The sequence below is a fragment of the Vipera ursinii genome (genome assembly GCF_947247035.1).
Source record: "Vipera ursinii genome assembly, chromosome: 1".
In the NCBI taxonomy this organism is placed as follows: domain Eukaryota; kingdom Metazoa; phylum Chordata; class Lepidosauria; order Squamata; family Viperidae; genus Vipera; species Vipera ursinii.
The window spans coordinates 325,556,923-325,581,871 of record NC_139512.1 but is presented as its reverse complement, the minus strand read 5'-3'; the positions used below and the strand labels follow the sequence as shown (position 1 = coordinate 325,581,871).

The following is a 24,949-nucleotide window of genomic DNA, read 5'->3' as shown; positions in this document are numbered from 1 at the left end:
AAGATTTTACTTCTGTTGAATTTCCTCTGAAAACCAGTAGTGAGAATCTAAGCCTGCTTCCCCCAAGAGGTGGTATGAAATCTTCCAGGTCTCAGCAAGAAATCTAAATGCACACAGACAGGGGAAGTGACAATCTGAGAGAAAGTGGTATTAAGGTTGGATTGTACATTATATTTGTTCAAGGCAAATAATCAGTGTACATCAAAGCTATCTTTGTCTCAGGTGTAATTATGTTCCTGGATGGGTCTATCAGTTGTTCCCCTGGCCTATTCTGTTTGAAGCATAATGCTTTTAAGCCTAAACTTTATCTGTTTTTGCTGTTGGCTGTTCTTAATAAAGTCCAAGTATAATGTTATACAAATATTCTGGTACTAAATTGTGGCTTGAGGTTTATAACCTGTTAACATGACTCAGAATTCCTCTCTGGATGGACAAAATGGGATGAAGATGTTCTTTTGTTAGATGCGATGATTGCCTGGGGGAAGAATTTTGGTTATGCACTTCCACTTGAGAAATGGGAAGAGATTTGGTGGACTAATATGAGGCTGGTGGTTTCCACGTCATATAAGGAGAACATATACAAAATGCTTTATAGATGGCATCTCCCTCTGGCTAGACTTTCCAAAATGTTCCCCGGATTGTCGGCCGATTGTTGGAAGTGTGGTAAAGGGATTGGCACATACTATCACTTATGGTGGACATGTCCGGAAGTGGTTAGATATTGGATGAGGATCCAAAAATGGATAGAGGAAATCACAGGGTGTTTAGTTGATCTTAAACCAGAGACGTATCTGCTTGGCTCCAGGCCTGGAAATATTAAGAAGGAAATATGGTATTTGGTTTTACATATCTTAACGGCGGCAAGGATGGGGTATGCTCAATTTTGGAAGGCAAATCATACCCCGCCGGATGAAGTTATAATTAGGAGAATACTTGATTGTGCAGAAGCAGACACATTGACCAAGAAGTTGAAGGGTAAAGAAGAGACACCAGCATTTCTATCATGGAATAAATGGTATATTTGGATGGATAAAAGATTAAAGAAATGAGGGTGGCTTGGAGGTTGGTAAAAAATGAAGTGATATAGTCTTTGTTAATGAATAAGCTTTGGAGTTGAATAGTTATAAGAGACTTAATGAGTGGAATATAATTGTTAGTTTAGAAGTAGATATAATGTGAAATTTTTGAAATGCTTTTCAATTTTTTGATTTCTTCATTTTTTGTATATTGTAAATGTTTTTTTGTCTTTGTTGGTGTATGGTGTGTTTTTAACATGAAATGTAAATAAAGATTCATTTATAAAACAAAGATGTTCTTTTGTTCTTCACTTTAACAGAAAGGAGAAAGCTTTGTTTGTTAGATAAGATAAGATAACCTTTATAATCACATTTTTTACTGTGGGCACATTGGCATACATTAAAAATGAAATTCTGTTGCCTGCTCTCAAAAGTGTACACATAGATAACACACATATAAACATGCTCTATACATACATATGTATATACCTACATCCTTACACATATAAATATTTATCGCTGTCCATCTTGAATACATATTGGAAAGAAGAAGCTTGAGAATTCCCAAGGATGATACTGTATGAAACAAAATTGACTGAATCTGGATGTTCTGCTTTGGATACCACGAAGCCTCCTCCCAGAAGGTAACAAGGAAATCAAGTCATGAAGAGGATGTATAGTGTCCAAGACAATCCTGTGGATCCTGCTCAAGCAACGGTTATAGGCTATGTCCTGGATAGAATGGAGTGAACTGCCAATAATCTTTTCTGCCATCCTCACCACTCTGCACCGCCTTCCTGTCTGATGCAGTAGTGCTTTCAAACCAGACTGTGATGCAATATGACAGGATGCTCTCGATCGCCCCTCTATAGAAAGTGGTAAGGACAGGGGAAGGAAGATGTGCTTTTCTCATGCGACACAGAAAATGCAGGCGCTGCTATGCGACCAAGCCAGTCTACTCGTTTAGCTGCACACCCAGAAATTTGATGCTGCTAACCATCTCCACAGGTGAATCATTAACACACAGAGAAGTGTGGCTGTGCCTCCCTTTTCTGAAACCGACAGTGTTTAAAACTAGGCTTTTTTTATTACACCAGTTCACCAAACCTACCTCCTTGCAGTAAGCATCCTCATTGTCATCTTGAATAAGGCCCACTTGTTCAACAGGGTGAACAACAGCAAACTTAGAACGCAGCCCTGAGGAGAATCTGTGTTCAAGAAAATGGTGTTAGAAATATTAGTCCCAACTCACACATACTGGGGCCTGTCAATAAGAAAATCAAGAATCCAGTTGCACAAAGGAGTATTAAAGCCTAAAAGGCCCAGTTTGTCTACTACATGCTGAGGAATGATAGTATTAAATGTCAAACTCGTCGGATTGGAGAAAGAAAAAGCGACAGCAGCAAGTCCTTACAGAAGACAGTCACTACTGTTTTTGCAGGTTGTCCTATTTGGATCAAGCAGGGCTGGTGGTAGAGAGCCAATAGATAGATCATTCTCACATTCTTTCTAATATTAGAGTGACCATATTATCCTGGAAAAAAATAAAGGATAAACCTGAAAAGAAGGCAAATCTGAGAAGTTCCCATGGATAAAAATGTGTTTATAACTTTCATTTACAAAGGAAAATTCAAGAGCAAAACCAAGAAAATAAATAAATCTAGAGGACTATATGTCCCATGATAAAAGGACATATGGTAACTGTAGGTATATGTGAGAATTGGAGTTTGTATCCTTGGAACAGAACACCATTATGCAAAAATGGGCCTTCTGTAAATAGCTAATTACTATAGTGAGGAACAGCTGTCTAGCACAAAAATGTCAGGAGAAAAGAAGCTTAAGGTTTAACCCCTGGAGCAGCACTTATATATACATAGAAGGAAATAGTATTGCAGAAACTGTTCTTTATCTTCAACTAAGATTGAGGATATCTGCAATAAAGAATCTGTTCTACTTACCAAATCTCTTTGTCTATAACCATTCAGATTTTTTCTCAAATCTTATTTACTATACTACAATATGATTTGCTAATTACAATTTAAATATTTTAGATTAGATTATACAGTCATGTGAAAAAGAAAGTATACCCTCTTTTATTCTATGATTATAGTAAAAATCATCTGATCCCTAGCAGTTCTTTAAAAGTAGGTAAATACAACCTTAGATGAACAACACATGACATATTATACCATGTTGTCATTTATTTTACAGAAAGAAAGCCAAGATGGAAAAGCAATGTGTGAAAAACTAAATACATCTTACAATTCAATAGTTTGTAGAACCACATTTAGCAATATTAACTTGAAGTCATTGCTTTCTGTATGACTTTTATCAGTCTCTCACATCGGTGTGGATGAATTTTGGTCCAGTCTTTACGACATCACTTCAGTTCATTGAGGTTTGTGGGCATTTGTTTACGCACAGCTCTCTTAAGGTCCCTGCACGGCATCTCAGTCAGGTTGAGGTCTGGACTTTGGGCCATTGCAACACCTTGATTATTTTCTTTTTTCCAGCCATTCTATTGTAGATTTGCTGGTATTCTTGGGATCATTGTCCTGTTGCATAACCCAATGTCCACCAAGCTTTAACTGTCAGACTGGTGGCCTCACATTTGACTCTAGAATACTTTGGTATACAGAGGATTTCATAGTCAATTTAATGACTGCAAGGTGCCCAGGTCCTATGGCTGCAAAAGAAGCCCAAATCATCACCCCTCCACCACTATGCTTGACAGTTGGTATGAGATGTTCATACTGATATGCTGTATTTGGTTTCACCAAATGTGGCGCTATTCATTATGGCCAAACATCTCCACTTTGGTCTTGTTTGTCCAAAGGACAGTGTTCGAGATGTCTTGTGATTTGTTCAGATGCAATTTTGGAAACCTAAACCATGCTGCCATATTCTTTTTAAAGAGAAGAAGTCTTCTGGCAACCCTTCTGAACAAACCATACTTGTTCAGTCTTTCTCTAATTATACTGTTGTGAACATTAACATTTAACATGTTAACTGAGGTCTGTAGAATCTGAGATGCAACTCTTGGACTTTTTGCAATTTCTCTGAGCATTGCATGGTCTGATCTTGGGGTGAATTTGCTGGTACATCCATTCCTGAGAAAATTGGCAACTATCTTGAATATTTTCCACTTGTGAATAATATTCCTCATTGTAAAACGATGGACTTTAAATTGTTTGGAAATGGCCTTATAACCCTTCCCAGATTGATGAGTAGCAACACTTGCTTCCCTAAGATCATTGCTGATGTCTTTCTTCTTTGGCATTTGTTAATACACACCTCAGTACTGGAGACCAATGAACACCTAAAACTTTGGCTTTTATAAAAATAGTCATGCTTGTTGGTGATCAGTTGATCAAGGGCACTTGATTAGGAGCACCTGGCTGCTAGTTAGCCTCTTCATACCTATGGAAGCAGTTAAGATGTATTTAAATTTTTACATATGGCATCTCCATTTGATGACATGGTGTAATGCCATGTGTTGTTGTTCATCTGAAGTTGTATTTATCTACTTTTAAGAACTGCTATGGACCAGATGATTTTTACTATGTCCTGCTACATAAAACTATAGAACTCAAAGAGGGTGTACTTTCATTTTCACATGACTGTATATGTGTAGTTTTCCCAATTCTGGAAAATTGTCCTTATGTTTGTGTACATATTGTACATTTATTCACAGCAGGAAAGAGCACAAATGTAACATGGCAGTTAAATGCTCTTAGTATCACCAAGTATCATTAAATCGCTTCTCTTTGCCTATGTTTTTGTTCCATATATTTTGGGCATTCAGCTTTAGTAGAAATCATGTTAAGCTTCTCTGTAACTTCTTTAAAAAAATGAAACTCAGAGCAACAAAAGGCTTGATCAATGCATTAACACTTAACATCTGTATTGTAAACAGTGCTTAATGTGCATGCTGTGTAGTTCCAACATTATGTAAACTACAAATTAAATTCCCTAAATGTATTGTTTGCTGCTCTGTAAGTTTTCCTTTCTGAAATTCAAATAAATTGACAGTACTTATTTATTTCATTTTTTTTCAGAAACCCTAAAGCAGTTAGTCAAAGAATAAATAAGAAGGTCAACAATGATGGATCACTTCGAATTCAAAATTTGTCTATTTTAATAAGACAAATTAAATCGTATTATCAGGTATGTGATTTATTTCCTTTAAAATATGATTAAATTTATGTGCCACTTACCTGTCCTAGAAGAAGGACAATTACTGGACAACTAAAACTTGTCATAGTATAAATTGTTAATAATCTACTTTATATTTTTGCTTTGGCAATTCAAAGAAACATTGATTGTATTGATTATAACATTGAAGTCATTTTTGAAAATTTCAGTAGTTGAGGGCCAATCAAATATATCATTAAGAAGTAGAGTTTACTTTTTCCCCTCCCTCTCAACTCCATTTTTTCTGTTACCTGTTTTAGATTGTATGCCTAAGAGCAAGGTTATTTTTTTACTGCTTTTTACTCAAGCCCATGTTGAATTTCTGTATGAACTGAAGAATTGCATGAAATAGATTTTTTTATTCTTTAATCCATCTATTTTTTCAATTTATATGATCATGCAATTCAAAATGGCTTACAAGAAATTTAAAAACAAATATAAAAACGCCAAACAAAATATGTACTAATTATGGACTAACTTTCATCTCTATGAAACATCTTTCAAACCTGGACTTCATATCTTGGCCCAGTACTGTCATGAACAGCCATGCCTTCAGTGCCTATATTATATCATCTGTAGCTGTGCCACACATAATTGAGTATGTATTCAAATCTTAAAATATAACAACAGAATATTAATAAAGGAGAATATCTGTTGCTCAGGGTTGACACGAGGGATTCTTGGTGGTCTCTGAGCTTGCTTGAATATGTTGCAATGCAGACATTATAGTGTTTACAGTACCTATACATGTACTAAAATAGTACCGATTCTCTTGTAGCCCTCCAGCACAGAACATGGCAGTGGACATTAAATGAACATGGCAGTCGTTAAGCCATCACCATAGCTTTAAAATGAACCCATTGTTTGCTGTGGGCTGGGTTTTGTTGGAAACCGGAAGTAAACATGGGATTCTGGCAAAAGTGTTGTAAATTACAGTCACATAACTGTAAAGCACTGCAATGACTGTAAATGTGGCCTGGTTGCCAGGTGTCCAAAATGCAGTCACATGACTGGAGGAACTGAAGTTGGAATTTCAAAATCAGGTTGCAAGTAGCTGTTCGAGGGGTCCATCAGAACTTTGAATGGTTACTAAGTGACTGGTCATAAATTGAGAACTACCCATATTCTTGTCTCATAGATTTGTATATTCATGACTATTTTTATCATAGTTACCCAGATGTTGAGAGAATGCAGGCCAACTTTATAGAATTAGGTAGTCTCTAAACTATATTTTTCCTGATCAGAACTATTAGTGTCTAGCAGTGGTATAATTTATTAGGGCAACCTTCAGGAAAGAATTTGCAGAATAGATTGTTGCCTTTTTAAAGGAGATTTGGCAGTTCTCAGAAATGCTTCTATCTAAATTGCAATCCACTTTTATTCAGTTTCAGTCCTGAATATCTTAGTACAACATTATCTTTGCATATCAGCTTCACAGGTTTTTACATTCTAATAGATTTAAGTCAATGTAGGAAATTATTTTACAGTCATGGTAAAATGGTTTAAATATATAACATGTAGTTCTCTTTGTTAGGAAAATGAAATTGATAAAATGCCTTGTTCTTAGTTATTGTGGACAGCCAGTGTTCCTAATATACATAATAAGTTTAATTAGTTTTCTTTTTTAAGGTAAGAAATTTCACAATATTGAAGAAAATTAGTATGCTTGCCACATAACCATAACCATCTAATTTAATATATATATATATATATATAAAATTAGGTATGGGAATCTGGGTATTTATCATTTTCTCAAAGAATTATTTATTATCAATCTGTTTGAAATAAGTTAAAATATTAATACACGAGTACCTGTTAATAAAAAAGTATGTCTAGTGGTAGAAAAAATGACAATTACAAATTGTTTTCACCTTGTTCTCAGTATAATTGCTCTGTACAAATCAAAGAAAATATTTCTTAACATCTTTAAAGAGGAACTTTTTTCTAATATTGCTCATTTAAACTTGTGACATAGGTTGTTTTGCATATGTATGTTTCCTAACATTAACTTTCCTTAACATTCCTTAATACGTTTTCTAGATTTTCTTGTTTAACATTAATTTTCTATGAAGCATAAACAATAATATGATCATAAAAGTGTCCAAAACAAGCAATAAATAAAAGAATATCAATTTATAAGAAAAATATTTTGAGAAATTCTGTAGGAAAGAAATGGATAAGCAAAATAATCTAGGCATTTCATCTTTTACAAAAAGTGAAACCTCTAATATTAATACATTTAAATACATGAAGTAAACTTATGGTTTCTTGGAGTTCATACAAGTTACACTTATAAATAAGGGATATTTTACTGTTTATTTTAATATAGCCAGTTAAGGTCAGATGTTGCCAGAAACCTACAGAAAATTCAGCCTCTATATAAGTTTTATAAAAGCTGTAAAAGTTATAAAAATTAAATTTGCTTCCACAGGACACATTGCAGCAATTGATCATGATGCCATTGCCAAATGTTTTAATAATTGGAAAAAATCCCTTTTCTGGTAAGCACTGCATCTGGTTTAAAATAGGCATACTGTAATAAATAATTGTTATTTGTTGAAGTTGGCAAGGAAATAAATAATATTCTCAGGTTAGGGAGGAATATTATGTAAATAGATCTTTTTTGGTTTTTATCACCTTTAAAATAGTAGCCAACTGTGCTTTGATTCAGAAAAACTGGAAAAGCTTTGAATATAAATCCTGTAGCATATACCTATATATAGGGTTCTATTGCTGTGCTTTGGAGAAGCTATGGTTTATTATTGTTTGTAATAAATTTGGAATGTTATATCTGATCTTATGATGTAAGCAGGTTTCTGAATATGGAATTAATACATAATCAAGATTTATTTCTGTGCCTGGCCTGAATCTGGCAATCACTCATATTTATTAATAATATTGTATAATACTGTCAATTGTTTACGTGACTTTACGTGCATTATATATTTGTATCGGTAGTCTGCACTTAATGACCATTTGTTCAGCAACTATTCAAAGGTATGATGGTGCTGAACAAAAGGATTTACCACCCATACCCAAACTTAGGCCTGTTGCAGTGCTCCTATGGTCAAGGGATTGTGATCTAGGTACATGGCAACCTGTTCACCCTTAAGACAGGTTGCTAAGTGTCCTGCAATCATGTGATTGCCATGTGCACTCTTCCCTGATGGCTTCCCTAGAATGGAGAAGCTGGCAGGGAATGTCACAAGCTGCTAACTCCTGCTGGAAAGACTTTCTTCTGGTTCCTGGGAACTGGCTGAAAAAGGGCCATCATGAAATCCAAGCAAGAAATTCTGCTTCAATTTTTGGAGGAACTTTTACACCAATAACCTCCTTGAGAGGAAAAGCGCTGCTTAGCAGAGAGACTCCACCCCACGTAGGGCGAAATTAATCCATCAGTCAGTGCTTTTGCTCTCAACGAGGCTGGGTGAAAAAGGTTCCCCAAAAAAGTCCCTCACAAAACATTTCTCTTGTATTTAATGTGGAACTGAATTTGGGTAAGAATTAACTATTCATGGATTACAAAATAGTATGCACAACTCTAGAAATAATACTTTGATTATTTACTATAAGTAGTAAATTAATATAGTATAGTAAATCTAGAAAACTGGAATATTTATTTATATATAGTCCTCAATTTATAACAGTTCATTTATATTAAGGCCTGGTTGTCCAAACTGTTTGAAGTTACAACGGCACTGAAAAGAGTAACTTATGACTGTTTTTCATATTTACGACCATTGCAGTATCCCCATGGTCATATGATCCAAATTCAGAGGCTTGGCAACTGAGTCATATTTATGACAGTTGCAGTATCCCAAATCATGTGATCACCTTTTGTGACCTTTTGACAAGTAATGTCAATGGGGAAGCCAGATTCACTTAACAACTACCGGTTGAGCTCCGGATGGCGCCCAATCTTCGCTCCTTTCGCCGCGAGCTAAAAACATACTTTTTTGAACAAGCTGGCCTGGCCTGATGGGGGACTGGGGGGGTTGTTATTGTTATCTTATTGGGGTTTTAAGATGTATTAATTGTTTTTAGTATATGGGCATGTATTTAATTATTTTTTAACTTTTGTAATCCTGTATTTTTATTCTTGCCCTGTTCACCGCCCTGAGTCCTTCGGGAGAAGGGCGGTATAGAAATATTATTATATTAAATTAAATTAAATTAAATTAAGCTGCAGTGATTCACTTAACTGTGGCAAGAGTGGTCATAAAATGGGTTAAAATTCACTTAACAACTGTCTTGCTTAGCAACAGAAATTTGGGCTCTGTTGTGATTGTAAGTTGAGGAGTATCTGTATTCTGCTCATTGACTATGGATATAGAGTTAAAGAAATTTCTTAAGACTAAATAAAGAATTATATAGTTAAAAGCTATATATAGCCCTTAGTTATATAGCTCTGAGAAAAAAGCTCTGTGTTGTTCACCAGTGCTTACCCCAAAACATATAGTAATGGAAAGGTAAACAGAATTGTTCAATATTACTGAAAATGTAAACCAATATATTGTTTTAAAATATTTCAAAAAATATTTTCAGAACAAGGCACTGAAGAAGTAAAAAAACTACTCCTACTTCTGCTTGGCTGTGCTGTTCAGGTAAGGTCTACTAATTTTTTGAACTACTTATAAGTGGCATTTATAATGTTATCTTCCTAGTCTTATATATAATTAAACATCGCTAACAATTTTTTTCTGCTAGGATTATTTATTATTTATTTATCACTGTTTTAATCTAGCAGATAACCATGATGACTGGTGCTTATTGAGAGTAGGAAGGCAATAGTTGGAAGCATTTTTTAGTTGTTCTTATATTAAGGCTTGGTTGTCCAAACTTTTGGATTGTTTGGACCACACTGAAGAGGAATTGCTTTGAGCTGCATATAAAATATATAGTTGATGTAAATAAATAATAAGCTTTCTTTATTTTTTATTATCTTGTGGAATCATGGGTTGGACATCCCTGCTTTAAGGGAACACACTATATTGTTAACTGAATGCCAGACTTAAAAGGAGTTTAAAAAGTACATTGTATGATCAGGGATAAATCACAAATCTTCCTGCGTATGTACTTTTATGAGGTATTTCAGGTTTACTACATTGGTAAGAAAAAGCTGAAGGATGTTGTTTTATTTTATTTTGTTTAGCTACTATAGAGTAAATACTAATTAAAATTTATATTTAGTGCCAGAAGAAAGAAGAATTCATTGAAAGAATACAGAGTTTAGATTTTGATGTAAGAGCAGCTGTTGCCGCCCACATACAAGAGGTAATATCTTGTTTATTATTACAAAGTCCCAATTTACTAAAAAATATTTTAAAGGCAGTCAAATGTCTTGATAATAATTTATTCTGCAGAATGTTTATTGTATTTAAAAAAATAGGCACTTTCTTATTAAATATAAAAGATCAGACATTTTTTCTCATAGGATTTATGAGCTTATGCAAGGAGCCAAGGATATGACGCCATGGAGAAGCCACTGAAAAGTTTTAGGAATGTAGAAACTGTAGAAATCTGCATTAAGCTCAGGGACTTGGAAAAGTTTTAGAAAGAGATCGAACTGGCTTGCCTCTGACTTTCACAGGTATAAATGGAACAGAGGGGAAATTAGGCAGACTTGCAAGATTCTGTTACTTTGGCCTATCTCAATAAAGTATAGTTATAGCCTTCTTCTGGAGCTCTTGCCTCATATCCTGGTGCATTATTAGAAAAATCCATCTCCTGGATCTGATTGTTTACTGATATTTTTGTGGGATTCTTCTGTTGATTTGGAGATCAATTGATTTATGGAAATCACAGATTACATATTAAAAAAACTGTATATGGAAGTGAGATAGATCATATATCTGGAACACTAGATGTTGGGGGGAATTGTGACAAGGGGAATTGGGGTCATTCAAAAATTTGGAAATGATAAATATTAATTGTTTAATTTAAATATTTATGCAAAATTAAAGCCTGGAAAATTTATAAGGTTATTGATGGTCCAAAAGATGGAATGTTAAAATAAATAAGATATATAAAATTATTGATAAATGTAAGAAAGCTACTAAGTAGCTGATGGATAGAATAAGAAGTATATTAATTTAGACAAGAGACAGTATGTATTAAAGGAAAAAAAGAGAGGAAATACTGGCTGTAATAGTTGGAGATTTGTATTAATACACATTTGTATGTAATCGAATTATTGTAACCCAGACATCACGTTGTTTTCCAAAGATATAATTGTAACATTGGAAAATTAATAAGTTTTTTAAAAAAAATAACTGAGAAAAGATGAAAGAAGTTAGATAAGTTTTCACCTGGAGAAAAGATTGAGAGAGGTAAATTAACAATGTGCTATTTATTTAAAAGTTCTGTGAACAAGGATATTACATGAAACTGAGATTGAGTTCTAGTCCTATCTGAGGCATGAAAACTGGCCTGGTGACTTTGAGCTCTCTCTCACCCAACCAATTTCACAGGGTTGCTGTGGTGGGAAAAATAGGAAGAGGATTGATTAAGGTATGTTCACCACTTTAAGCTATTTATAAAAAAACAATAAAGGCAGGATAAAAGTTCATAAATAGATTAATGACGTATGTGCTAGTTGTGACTACATGGAAGATCAGAAAATGAAGTGCAGAGACAACCCTTTATTTCTTCTCTGGTTGTTGGTAGGGTGTGTGCTCATTAGATCAAACAACAATATTTTTATCCCTTATCGGGATATGTCCTTTCTGTTTAGGCACAGAGGTAAGAAAGATAACATACCAGGAATGAGCTCTTTTAAGAAAATAAAAATGTATATATTTTAGATAGTATATTAAATATTCTGCATATTCCAAAGACATAAAGCAGTTTATAATAATTGAAAAGATTAATTATTAAAAAGAATTAATTACCCATTGGTTACTGTTTACATTTTAATGTCTACAGGATTAAGGTATGACTTCAAATGTATAGGCTGTTTTTCCCTGGCAATATGAGTTGGCAGAGAAATTAGAAAAATCACTACTAGATGAGAATTAATTTCTAATTAGAGAAAAGGCAAGGAAAAAAATACAGTTTTAGAAAGATAAGAGAAATGATAACCGTCAAAGTTGAATTTTTCTAAGAATATAGTGTATTGCAGAATATTTCTAAAAATAGATTAAAATGTAAATAATTTGTTCATTAAAATAAGCTTGAACTCCATTTTTTTCACATTTAGTTACACTTAATCAGTACAAATTTAGCAATCTTAATTATTTAAATACAGTAGGTTTACATCATTGTTATTTATTCCTTGTAGGTAACCCATAATCAGGAAAATGTGTTCGATCTCCAGTGGATGGATGACAGTGCTCTAACACAAGATTATATTGAATCTCTCCTAAAAAACATGGCATTGCATTTAAAACGACTTATAGATGAGCGAGATGAACATTCTGAGGTATTAACAGCATTTTTAAATTTTATTATTTAGGATTTTGTTGATTAGCAATGAAATGAAGAAGTAAAATAGCTAAGTAACAATTTGCAAAATCTGAATGGTTCTACTTTCATATACTTATCTGAAAAATATTTTTTATATCATAGACTATCATAGAGCTTTCTGAAGAACGAGACTCTCTTCATTTTCTACCTCATGCATCAGCAGCACAATCACCTTGTGGATCTCCAGGAATGAAATGCATTGAAAGTAGACAACATTTATCAGTGGAATTAGCAGATGCCAAAGCAAAGATTAGAAGGCTTAGACAAGAGCTGTAAGTACATAATAAAGAATAATTATAAGAATTGGTAAATACCAGGATTCTCCAAGGGCAGTTGCCTTCCTGCAAGAAAGCATTTGTTCCTTGGACCTAGCAAGTAGGTTTTCTCCAGCTTGGATTGGCAGGAATCATTTATTAATTTACTATTAGAGTTTTACACTACCCTTATCTTGTAATAGCTAAATATTTCTAAGATCTTAACAAAACCATCAAACTGCAGCAGATGAAAAAATTTCCTTTAGAAACAGAATTAGTATGCTTGGCTTTTTACACCTTCTACTCTTGTAATAGTTATGATATAAAATTTAGTCTGAAATAAGATTTAAGTTATTAGGAAGTGGTTACAGGTAGTCCTCTATTTATAACCACAATAGAGTCTTGGTGGAGCAGTGGGCTAATGCCTCCTTAAGTAACACCAGCTGCCTGCAATTAGTGCAGGTTCGCATCCCACCAGGCTCAAGGTTGACTCAGCCTTCCATCCTTCTGAGGTAGGTAAAATGAGGGCTCAGATTGTTGGGGGCAATAAGCTGACTTTGTAATAATGCCGCTTGGGGCCCCCCGAAAGCCCTAATAAGCAGGCATATACATAGAATGAAGGCTATTGCTAAGCTAAGCACATTGATTTGTGCTTTAAATTGTAAGCCGCCCTGAGTCTTTGGAGAAGGGCGGGATATAAATGGGATTTTAAAAAAAATTGAGCCTAGAATAGATCATTGCAGTCATAATTCCAGCTTGATTTTACCACTGCTTTTACAATGGTCTGTGGTTGTAAATCAAAATTCAGTTCATCCAGTGGGTGTTTTTTGTTGGAAAATGGCAAAAAAGGTGCAAAATGTAATTCACCGCATAGGTCATTGCAACCAGTTGGTTTCCAAGTGCCCAAGGTGAAATCACCTGACTGTGGTGATGTAATAAGTAACTTTTTTGAGCCTGTGATAGCTTTGAACAGTCGTTAAGGATGAACATAAGTTGTGGGCTATCTATAAAACTATAGTTGACAGGAGTACATTCATTGCCTTAAACTTTTTTTTAAAAAACGGGGTTATTATTAAATGTTACCAAACTGAAGACATCTTAAATTGTAAACAATTTGTTCATAATCTCACTCATGTATAATTTATCAACATACCTGCCAGTTTTAATTGGAAGCATGTTAGCTGAACATGTTTAAAAAGACTTAAAATTTAAGTATTCTGTGGATTGAATAAAATTAAGAATAAAAGTGATGAAATGATATCGAATGAGGCTGAAAGAAGATAATGCCAGAAGGATTATTTTAATATTTGTATGGAAAAAATAGTATTGTGTTAAGGAGTGAAATTAAACAGTTGATACAAATATTAGAGTCCAAGAAAAGGAAAAGCATTTATTACTGTGAGAATGTTAAAAAATAGTAAGGCTATGAGTATTGAAGATGTCACTGGAGAAATGTTAAAATATGTATGTTGTTTGCTTATGAAATAGTTCTGTCATTTTTTTAACATGTCTTCTGTGCTAAACAAGTAGAAGATACATTATTCTTTATCGAGATAACTTGCAAATAAAGAATATAAAATATAGCTAATAAGAGGTAATAAGGACAGAAATATCAGCTACAAAAATTTATGGCTGGGATTAAGAGAGCAACTATGTAAGAAATAAGGTATAAATGTAGGAATAAGAAATAAAATAATGGAAATAGATATAGAACCTAGCTCTAATGATAAATAGAAAAAGCCATAACAACATTAGTAAAATAAATCCCTTTTTCTAAAATAAAAATTCCCACAAAAGGAATAAAATTGTTTGTCTGTGGTCTGTGTCATCTAATAAAATGACAAGGATGTGTGATGTCTTTTTTGATATGCCTATATTAGAGGTGTGTTGGCTGGGAATATGAATATGTGTGTACTTTTATATGCAGTTGATGCTGTGCTGTTTGCTGAGATTCCAGATGATTTGTAGTGAACAGTAAATCTATAGCGCAGTTTGGAATGTTGACTTGAAAATTAGTATATTGAACACCTGGTCAGATTTGATATGGAAAATGAAACGGACAATTGTAAATTGTACATAAATGGTTAAAAAACTAGAACACACAATTGAAATAATGCACTTTGTGTGGGCTCCTTTGCTAGTTAGTAACTGTTTTAGATTAAGCAAATGCCTATAAGCAACAAGAGGCCTACCACCCAAGTATGTGTATGTTTGTTGTAAAATACATATGTGCACACTGCCTTTTAGAGATTTTGGATTTCTTATGGATTACTGTATAAGCATGCATTTAATCTCAAAAGATTAAAATAGTTTAGAAGTAAATTTGAGGGAACATTTTAAGAGCATTTGTATTATAAATGTAAAGTAAAAATATCTATAATTTACCTGTTCTTCTTCTACCTATAATTGAACATCTATACAACTATACACTTTCAGTACTTTCTGTTTGTCTGCTTCTTAGGTGGTACTCCTGGTGTGGGTGTAGGCAAAAAACTATGTAGGTTCTCATCAGAAAGCTCAAATTTAGAATATTTAGAATATTTCAGAAAGCTAAACTACAAGAGGTGATTATTCTACAATATCAAATATTGTTAAAATAGTACTGTGTTTTTCCAATGGAATTATTTACAAATGCATGCCAGCTAACGGAAGATGTTGCAGCCCCTGTTGGGGATATCTACTCATTCTTCTGCCTGGCTCTGTATAGATTTTTTCTTTTCTTTTTACAACCCTGTAATACCTTTTATCAGGGTGGAATTGGGACAAGTGAATGAAGCTAAGCATTTACTGATGTTATGCAGAGTTTTCAAGCAGATATTTCTAGAGAAACATTTGTCGCTGCCTAGAATTGAACTCTCACCCTGCCGAATGGGAGGCGAGCTTCTTCACCTCTAGGCCACTGCGCCACTCAATGGCTTTGTATACATGTAACAATATATTGGTATACTATCACAGCACAGTAGTTTTTAAAAAATAATTTGGGGAAAAAATAGATATATCGTATATAACTTGATAGGAAGGTATTTATTTTATCAATGTTAACTTGAGTTGAGCCACAGTTGTGCTACAATTATGTAACTTCTGACTTTTTTCCCTATGAGTTCCATGTGCCACAGACATGTTTGCCATTAACAGTGGGAGAGTGTGCCTTTGTACCAATGTCTAAGGTTACTCAGTGATTATAAATGCTGCTAATGTTCATATAAGTAAAATTCCTGAAGTTTCTGCAATTCAAGAAATACTTGTTTGTACAATAACTTTTTAAATATAATCCATGACTATAAGTTTCATGATGATCAAATCTGTGTCCTAACTTTGATTTGATAATGGAATGTATATTGAAGTGTCTAAATTAATTACACAGTGATGTGAAATTGGAGTTTAACATACAAGTTTCAGAATCATTGTTAAATTCAGTCTAGCAATAAAATTGCCACCTGTTCTCTGCCTGAAGGGCCTGTTTCTAATCCTTGGCTTCAATTGTGCATGTGAAATGCTTTAAGCATTAGATAAATGCTGAAAAGTTTATGGCTAATTAAGCCATTATGGTGCTTGCTGCATGAATAATACAGCAGGGGTGAAGAGTCTTTAATATATGCTTGTCCTCCAATACTAAGGTCAAATTTTCTATATTTGTTCTGAACACAGAATGACATAGTAATTTATGGTAATAAGGTTTTTCCATCTAATTCCCTGTCAAAATTTGATGCTAATAAAAAATTTCTAGGTCCCTTGAAATCGCAAAGCTCTTCCTTAGGTACATTTTATTATTTCACTTTGGACATTTGACAAGTTTTATTATTAGAATTGTACTGAACTGCAGAATGGTAGGCTGGGCTTCAAATATTGTTCTGAGAGAGAGAGGAGCATGATATGGGAACATTTATATGTAGAACCAGACCCTCCATCCCTTACCCCCCTACACAGCATACAGACAAAGACCAATAGACTATTACAAGAGAGTTTTAACTGGATCATCTAAAAGGGGCAAAGTATATTATTATGTCTATTTAATTACTTTTTATTTGAGCAGAACCAAAATTTTTAAAAATTAGTCATGTTGAGCACAAAAATACAAAAAAGAGATACCATTTTTGATGACTCAGATATTGGGTGTATGTTGAAATGAGCCTAGCCAAGATATTCTATAAACAGCTGCACTAAGGAAGTTAATGCAAATTGCTGTTATTAATTTGATTGACATGTAATAGCCTAATAGTGAACATTGGTGTAGAATGTATAATTAAAAACAATCCCATTACACTGAACTGAATCATTGGAAGTGTATATATTTCTCAGAATATTTTTACATTTTACCAATATGTTTTACTTATTTACAAATAACATTTTTTTCTATAAAACGCTAATATCTTTTAATGATTGTCAGTACCATCTAATGTGCTGGTATGCTAAAGTAATTCCCATTAGTTCTGTACACTTTAAATAACAATGTTCTTAAATTGGATACAAAGCATGGTGGTTGAGTAGATATTTATGAGAAGCTGTGGTTTGACATAAGAACTGTCATTATTTAAAACAGGCCCTACATTGAAAAGTTCATTAACTCCAGCTTTGATATTATGTATAAAATACATGCTGTGCAATAAATGTATACATATAATATAGTTGAATATTTTTATATTTGGAACATATATTTTTCTAATTTGAAAATGAAACAAACATTTTTGACTGAACATTTCTATAATTTTCAATTTAAATAAGATGTTTAATAATAATCAGATGTCTTGGTTTATATGAAAGAAATGTTTCCCAATATATTCCAGTCATATTATACATTTATCTATTGTATTTAGGTACTATTCAATAAATATTAAAATGTATGCCTATTTAATCTCCTTGCTGACAGATTGAACTCACACAGGAAATAAAAATAGAAGATTTCCTCTGTCTTTCCAGCCGCCTACCAACCTACCTTAGTCTTATGTATGGGGAAGAAATGAGAGATTCATAAGTGGAAGTTAATTGGCTTGATTTTGGATTTCACTTGGCCACTTTAATGTCAAATTACTTTAAAAGTATTTGAATAATGTTTGTCTTCCCCATGATAAGCTATACACAGAAATCTGTGAGAACAAAAAGTGATGATGATATTATTCATTCAGTTATGTCTGACTCTTGGTGATTCTGTGGGCCAGGTCTCTCCAAATCTTCTGATCTTGCACTACTTCTTAGAGTTTTTCTATGATCTGACTGGTGTCAGGTTTGATGGTGTCTAGCTAACCTGTTATGTGGTTTTCTCTTACCGCTAATTCTTCCAACATATTTGCTTTCTCTAGTGAATTCCTCCATATGACATGGCCAAAGTAAGAGATATCAAAGACATCTCTTCATAGATGTTAAGAGAGACACAGTTTTGCGATTTTGTCTTACAGTGACATGTTTGGTGTTATGCATTTCAGTACTTATTTGTTAGTCAACAAAGTATACACAGGAATGACCTGTTGTGATTCAGTGTCAGCGTGTGCTCCCAGCAGCTGGGTCTGCGGAATCTGAGGAGGAGGAGGGGTTTGGAGAGCCTTCGGTGTCGGAGGGAGGCTCTGATGCACTGCAGGACTCAGCCTGGCCCCTCCAGTTGTGTTCCCCATGAGGCTCAGCTGTGAGAGGAGGAGGTGTTGGACTCAAAGGAGTCACAGCTGAATCTGTTCAGATATATTAGAAGCAGAAGGCAATTCAGTAGAGTAGAGCAGAGAAAATCAATGAGGCAACTCAGTGAAAGGAGGAGAAGGCATTGAGAAGCCATGCTTTGGGACAGATAATAAAAGGGGAAGGTGTGGGTGATGCTGGTTGCTGAAGGCAACCGTTCGTAGACATTCAAAGAGAATCCTGGTCTGTTCTTGCTAATCTGTTTGACTCTTGTTTGTTGACTTGTTTGATGTTTTGAATCATTTATCGAAGAAAATATTCTGCTGCTTTTTTGTTTGAAAGACTTTATCATTTTGGAACTGTAAATAAATTTGGGTTGGGTTTTTTCCAGCCTATTAATTTGTCAAAAGGAAAAAGGGGTTGTCCCTGTCACACAAACAGGACCGGTCGTAGGCTAGAACAGAACAGGATCCTTCACCAGCAGTACAGCTCAAATACGTCAATTTTCTTCCTGTCTTGCTTTTTTAAGGTCCAACTTTCACAACCATACAGGGAACACAACAGAACGGATTAAACCTACATTTGGTTGCTGGTATCCTTGCTTTTCCTTATTCAACTACATTTATCATTGCTATATGACCCAGTGCAATCAGACGTTTTATTTCTGGGTTGCATTCACTGCTTTGAGCGATCTGCAATCCTAAGAAAGTGATTTTTTTCCCATGCATTCTATCTTTTCACTGTCAGTTTCTATTTTTATGTTTCCATTCCTTGCTGTGGTCATGAGCTTGGTCTTGATGTTCAGAAAGAGACCAAAATTCTCACTTTCTTCTTGGATTTTCTTGATCAGATGCGCTAGGCCTTCTTTGGTTTCTGAGGGGAGAGTTGTATCACAAGCATATTGAACATTGTTGATGTTTCTTCCACAATTTTTATCCTGAGTTTTGATTCTTCAAGATCTAGCTTCCCCATGATCATTTTGGCATACAGGTTGAATAAGAAAGGGGAGAGACACACCACTTTCTCTATCTTAAACCATTCGGTGTTTCCATATGGTGTTCACACAGTGGCTTCTTAATTTGTGTACAGTGAGTGCACCAACTTGACCAGATGTGCTGATACCCCCAAGGCTTGTAGGGCTTTACATGGCTTCTCATGACCAGGCTTTCTTGTAGTTGATGTAAATGATCTTTTGATGTTCATGAGATTTTTCTATGATCCAGCATTGATTTGCTATATGATTGCAGGTGTCATGACCCTTTTGGAAGCCAGCTTGGAAATCTGGTAATTCCCTTTGATGGTTCATATTAGATGTTCTGTTTTAAGCAGAATCTTGCTGATGTGAGAAATGAGAACAATTATGTGATAATTGGAGCTATCTTTAGAGTAATTCTTTTTCGGCAGTAGAATAAACAGTGAGGGTTTCCAATCCTGTGGCCATGTGATGATTTCCCAAAATTTCCAGCACAGGTCTCTAAATGATTGTGAATGCTACAGGTCTCAGTAATTCCGCAGGGATGGTGTCCGCAACTGGAGTGCCCATGTGATCTCTTTTTCAATGACGGCCAGTTCTATTTCAGCTTCTCTTTCCTCATCATAACAAAGTACAAAGGGGCTTTCTGAACTCTCCACAACTGTTTTCAATTACTCTTTCTCAAATTTCTTTTGAGCATTAAATGAAAGGACCAAGGAGTTTGCACAAACTTTGTATGTTTCATTTCTTTCACAATTTTATTAGTTTTATATTTATTTATTTATTTATTTATTTGATTGATTGATTGATTTTATATACCGCCCTATTCCCGAAGGACTAAGGGCGGTTTACAGGGCGAATTAAAACAATACAAATAAATACAATTAAAATAGAATTAAATTAAGACTAGCCCACAATTAAAACAAATTAAAATTTAAAATTAAATTAAAACCCTCTCAGTCCAGGCCAGAAAGATCAAATAAACAAGTTTTCAGGTCCCGGCGAAACGAGCGAAGGTCCGGGGCAGTCCGAAGTTCCACTGGCAGTTCATTCCATAGGGCAGGCACGCCCACAGAGAATGCCCTCCCCCTTGGAATCACCCGCTTATAATAACTATAGTTATTATAAACTATAGATATATTATTTTAAATCTTGTATGCTATAATCATTTTAGATTAGAATATGTGAGCTTTCTGGTATTGAATTGTAGAATTAGGAATATGCAAAAGTCCATTATCAAACTACTGCCAGGTCAGAAGTCTTGCTTTTCTGGAAACTGCCAAATCCCAGAATAGCATAGAAGAGGAGGAAGTTCAGAATAGTCTAAAGGGAAATGAACTGTCCCAAAGTTCTCCAGAGCAGTCCATCCCCACATTTATTTTGCACACTCCTTGTTGAATATTTAATTAATTTTTATTAAACACAGGAGAATGTGAATCTGGATCCAACAATAACCAGGAGGTGAGGGAGGATCCCTTACAGGGACGAGCCGAGGAGTTTAGTCATCATCTGGCGGACAAAATTGCTCAGATCCGGGCCGGTCTGGACTCTGACTGGGCAGAGTCTGACGTGGAGGAATCGGACGGTCTTGAGCATGTTATCTGGACTGAATTCAATCATGTTTCCCCTGATGATGTGGACAGGATCATGGGGAGGTTGAGCACCGCCACCTGTTTGTTGGATCCGTGCCGCTCCTGGCTGGTTTATGTGGCCCGGGAGGAGACACGAGGCTGGTTCCAGGCAGTAATAACTGCTTCTTTGAAGGAGGGTGTCTTCCCTGCCGCCTTGAAGGAGGCGGTGGTGAGACCCCTCCTCAAAAAGCCTGTCCTGGACCCGGCTGTTTTAAATAACTATCGTCCAGTCTCCAACCTTCGCTTTTTGGAGAAGGTTGTTGAGAGTGTGGTGGCACATCAGCTTCCTCTGTTCCTGGAGGAAACTGATTATCTGGACCCGTACCAATCAGGTTTCAGGCCCGGATACAGCACGGAGACGTCATTGGTCGCGCTGGTGAATGATCTCTGGCGGGCTCGGGACAGGGGTTGTTCCTCTGTCCTGGTCCTATTAGATCTGTCAGCGGCTTTTGATACCATCGACCAGGGTATCCTACTGCGGCGTCTCAGGGGGTTGGAAGTGGGAGGCACCGTTTTACGGTGGTTCTCCTATCTCCTGGGCCGTTCGCAGTTGGTGTTGACGGGAGGGCAGAGATCTACCCCTAGGCCTCTTGTTTGTGGAGTTCCTCAGGGGTCGGTTCTCTCTTCCCTCCTGTTCAACATCTATATGAAGCCGCTGGGTGAGATCATTCGTAGTTTCGGAGTGGGGTATCATCAGTACGCTGATGATACCCAACTTTTTCTTTCCACCCCAAACCAACCCAGCGATGCCCTTGCTGTGATGTCCTGTTGCCTGGAGGCGGTCTAGGTCTGGATGGGGAGAAACAGGCTTCGTCTCAATCCTGCCAAGACTGAGTGGCTGTGCATATCGGCATCTCGGGTTAACCAGACTATTCCACCTTTAACGATGGGGGGTGAGGTGTTACCCCTGTTGATAGGGTTCACAACTTGGGCGTCCTCCTTGACTCCCGGCTCAACTTTGAAGATCATATAGGAGCCGTGACCAGGGGGGCTTTTGCCCAGGTTCGCCTGGTGTGCCAGTTGCGACCCTACCTGGACCGAGATGCCCTACGCACAGTCACTCATGCGCTCGTGACCTCCCGTTTAGACTACTGCAACGCTCTCTACATGGGGCTGCCCTTGAGGACCACTCGGAGGCTTCAGCTGGTGCAGAATTTGGCCGCGTGAGTTGTGATGGGGGTTTCCCGATACTCCCATGTAACACGTCTACTCCGCGAGCTGCATTGGCTTCCGGTTGCCCTCCGGGTGAGATTCAAGGTGCTGGTGATGACCTATAAAGCCCTGAATGGTGAGGGTCCGGGATATCTGAGGGAACACCTGCTGCTGGCATCGAGCTCCCTTCGTCCAGTGCGCTCCCACAGGGAGGGTCTTCTCAGGGTGCCGCCGGTAAAAGATTGCCGGCGGATAACACCCAGGGGGAGGACCTTCTCAGTGGGTGCGCCTGCCCTCTGGAACCAGCTGCCAGTGGAGCTTAGGACTGCCCCCGACCTCCGTTCATTCCGCCGGGACCTGAAGACCTGGCTCTTCGAGCTCTCTGGCCCAGGCTGAGAATCTTAATTTTAATTTTAATTGGGGTTTTTATTTGTTCAGGGATTGATATAATTTTTTTTAATTGTTTTTAACTTTTGTATTTTTTGTTTTTAATCACCCTGTAAACCGCCCTGAGTCCTTTGGGAAAGGGCGGTATATAAATACAATAAAATAAATAAATAAATAAATAAATAAATAAATAATAATACTAAATTGCCAGATTTGTAAGCTAATATTAACTATTACTGTATAACTGGAAGGGGAAGGAGAATGTCTTAATATGGAGAAAATATTGCTTTTGAAGGACTCAAAAATAAATGCTTCTGTATTCCTCAGATTAATTAAAGCCAGAATCTATAATAAAGTTCTCTGTAACTGGTCTTTCTAAGGAAGAAAATTGATCCTTTTGAGCTGTACATCTGCAGGAAGGATAGACTGAAGAGCTATTGTTAGTGAATACTGAAGTATGTGGATAATGTATGTAAATCTTCTCAACCTGTGGTATTAATTGAGGATTCAACTACTGTTAATGAGCTAGTACATACGTTTCACTATTATTTAAAATAAATAAGTAAAAACATTTAAAAAGCAGCTTTGGGAGAAAAAAATAATCAGGAACAGAGATTTGGAGAAGTTGATACGCTTTCTTTGTCTTATGTATTTCCTGTTAAGCTATTTTTCAGATCTGAAGTACTTTGATGTAACAGGAGGAAATCAGGGAGCAAAAGCCACTAGAGGGAAGGAATTTAGCAATATTTCAGTCCATTCTTGACCACTGCTTTATTTTTACCATTTTAATGAACTTATGAATTACTGGTGAAATTTCCTTTGTTCAATTATTAACTGGAATGCAAAATCATGCTTTTTTATATTTGTAAATAAAACATTTCTGTTTTTGTTTTTAGTGAGGAAAAGACTGAACAGTTGCTGGATTGTAAGCAAGAACTTGAACACAATGAGACGGAATTAAAGCGACTTCAACAAGAGGTTTGTGAATACAAGATCATGGGTTAGAGACTGTTTTGTTGGAGTAAAGTGTAGTTGCTTGTGTTCTATTGATACATGTTTCAAACAATGGGTCTTAATTAAAAAGATTTCAACTAAATAATGGCCATAGGATCTTAAACTTAAAATCATAACATTACTGGAATTGACCAGTGCATTTGTTGTTTTCTGGTTTTTGGGTTTTTTTTTTAGAAATCTTTCGTATACTGTTTTTAAAACTTGGCAAATCAGTTTTCATTTAGGAAATGAGGCATGTGTTGAATGCAGCTTCCATCAACTTTTATTTATACCTTTGGAAAAATTTCAGAAAAGAGTGACCTGACATTATTTTATATACATTTTTTTTCTCTACAAGCAGATCATTTCCTGTGTTATTTTTCCTCATTATCAGAACTAATATAATGTATTTGGGCTCTAAAAGAAAACATTCTAACTCATTAGATATTTGAACTGCACAATTCAAGAAGCAGGTAATATTGCTAAATGAATAATACATTAAGGAAAACATAATTTTCAACATTATATAAGTTTAGATTCAATAACTACTGGTCTTTTTTCATCATAAGTATGAATTTTCAGTTATTTATTTGCCATATTTAAGAACTACCCATCTTCCTTAGTCTGTGGGAAATAGGGTTGCTAGTTACAGTGTTTTATAAAAATTATTCTTTAAGAATAAAATCAATGCTCAGCATATCAATATTAATGATCTTGAAGAAAAGATAGTTACAAACTTGTATGCAATGATGTTGTTAGTAAGAAAATTCTTATAGGAATCCACTTATATATTGTGCTACTTACTGTATTGATTTTGTATTCTGAATAAATGCTAATGTTAATTTGCTTACTGTTTTCCCCTTTTCCATGCACACTAATGTTTGTGATTTCATGCTAATAGATAATATTATTCTTGCTTTCTGAAAAATCACTGTTTTCATAAACACCAAAATATTTTTTGACTTATTTGCTAGAATATGAGTTTACTTTCGGATGCCCGATCTGCCAGAGTGTATCGGGATGAACTTGATGCTCTCAGAGAGAAGGCAATCCGGGTTGACAAGCTTGAAAGTGAACTCAGCCGATATAAAGAAAGGCTACATGATATTGAATTCTACAAGGCTAGAATAGAGGTGATTATAAATTACATTTTTGTTAAATGTATGTTCATTTTTTACTGATTATATTTACATGAACCAGGTTATTATTTGATTAGAATTCTATGTTTGTGCTGATCTTGTTTTATGTTACAGGTCTAAAAATATTTGTGTTCTCCTATTA

General features: G+C 35.5%; 1 protein-coding gene across 2 annotated transcripts in view; it reads left to right on the top strand.

Moving 5' to 3' along the window:
* The window catches only part of CCDC88A (coiled-coil domain containing 88A), a 93,861-nt gene that overhangs the window by 9,243 nt on the left and 59,669 nt on the right, over positions 1-24,949 (top strand). For both annotated transcript variants that reach the window (XM_083373193.1, XM_083373192.1), the window contains exons 3-10: positions 5,075-5,183; positions 7,642-7,711; positions 9,756-9,814; positions 10,401-10,484; positions 12,490-12,630; positions 12,777-12,946; positions 23,572-23,653; positions 24,643-24,801. In XM_083373193.1, the coding sequence (XP_083229319.1) occupies positions 5,075-5,183; positions 7,642-7,711; positions 9,756-9,814; positions 10,401-10,484; positions 12,490-12,630; positions 12,777-12,946; positions 23,572-23,653; positions 24,643-24,801 (874 nt within the window). The remainder of the gene's footprint in view (positions 1-5,074; positions 5,184-7,641; positions 7,712-9,755; positions 9,815-10,400; positions 10,485-12,489; positions 12,631-12,776; positions 12,947-23,571; positions 23,654-24,642; positions 24,802-24,949) is intronic.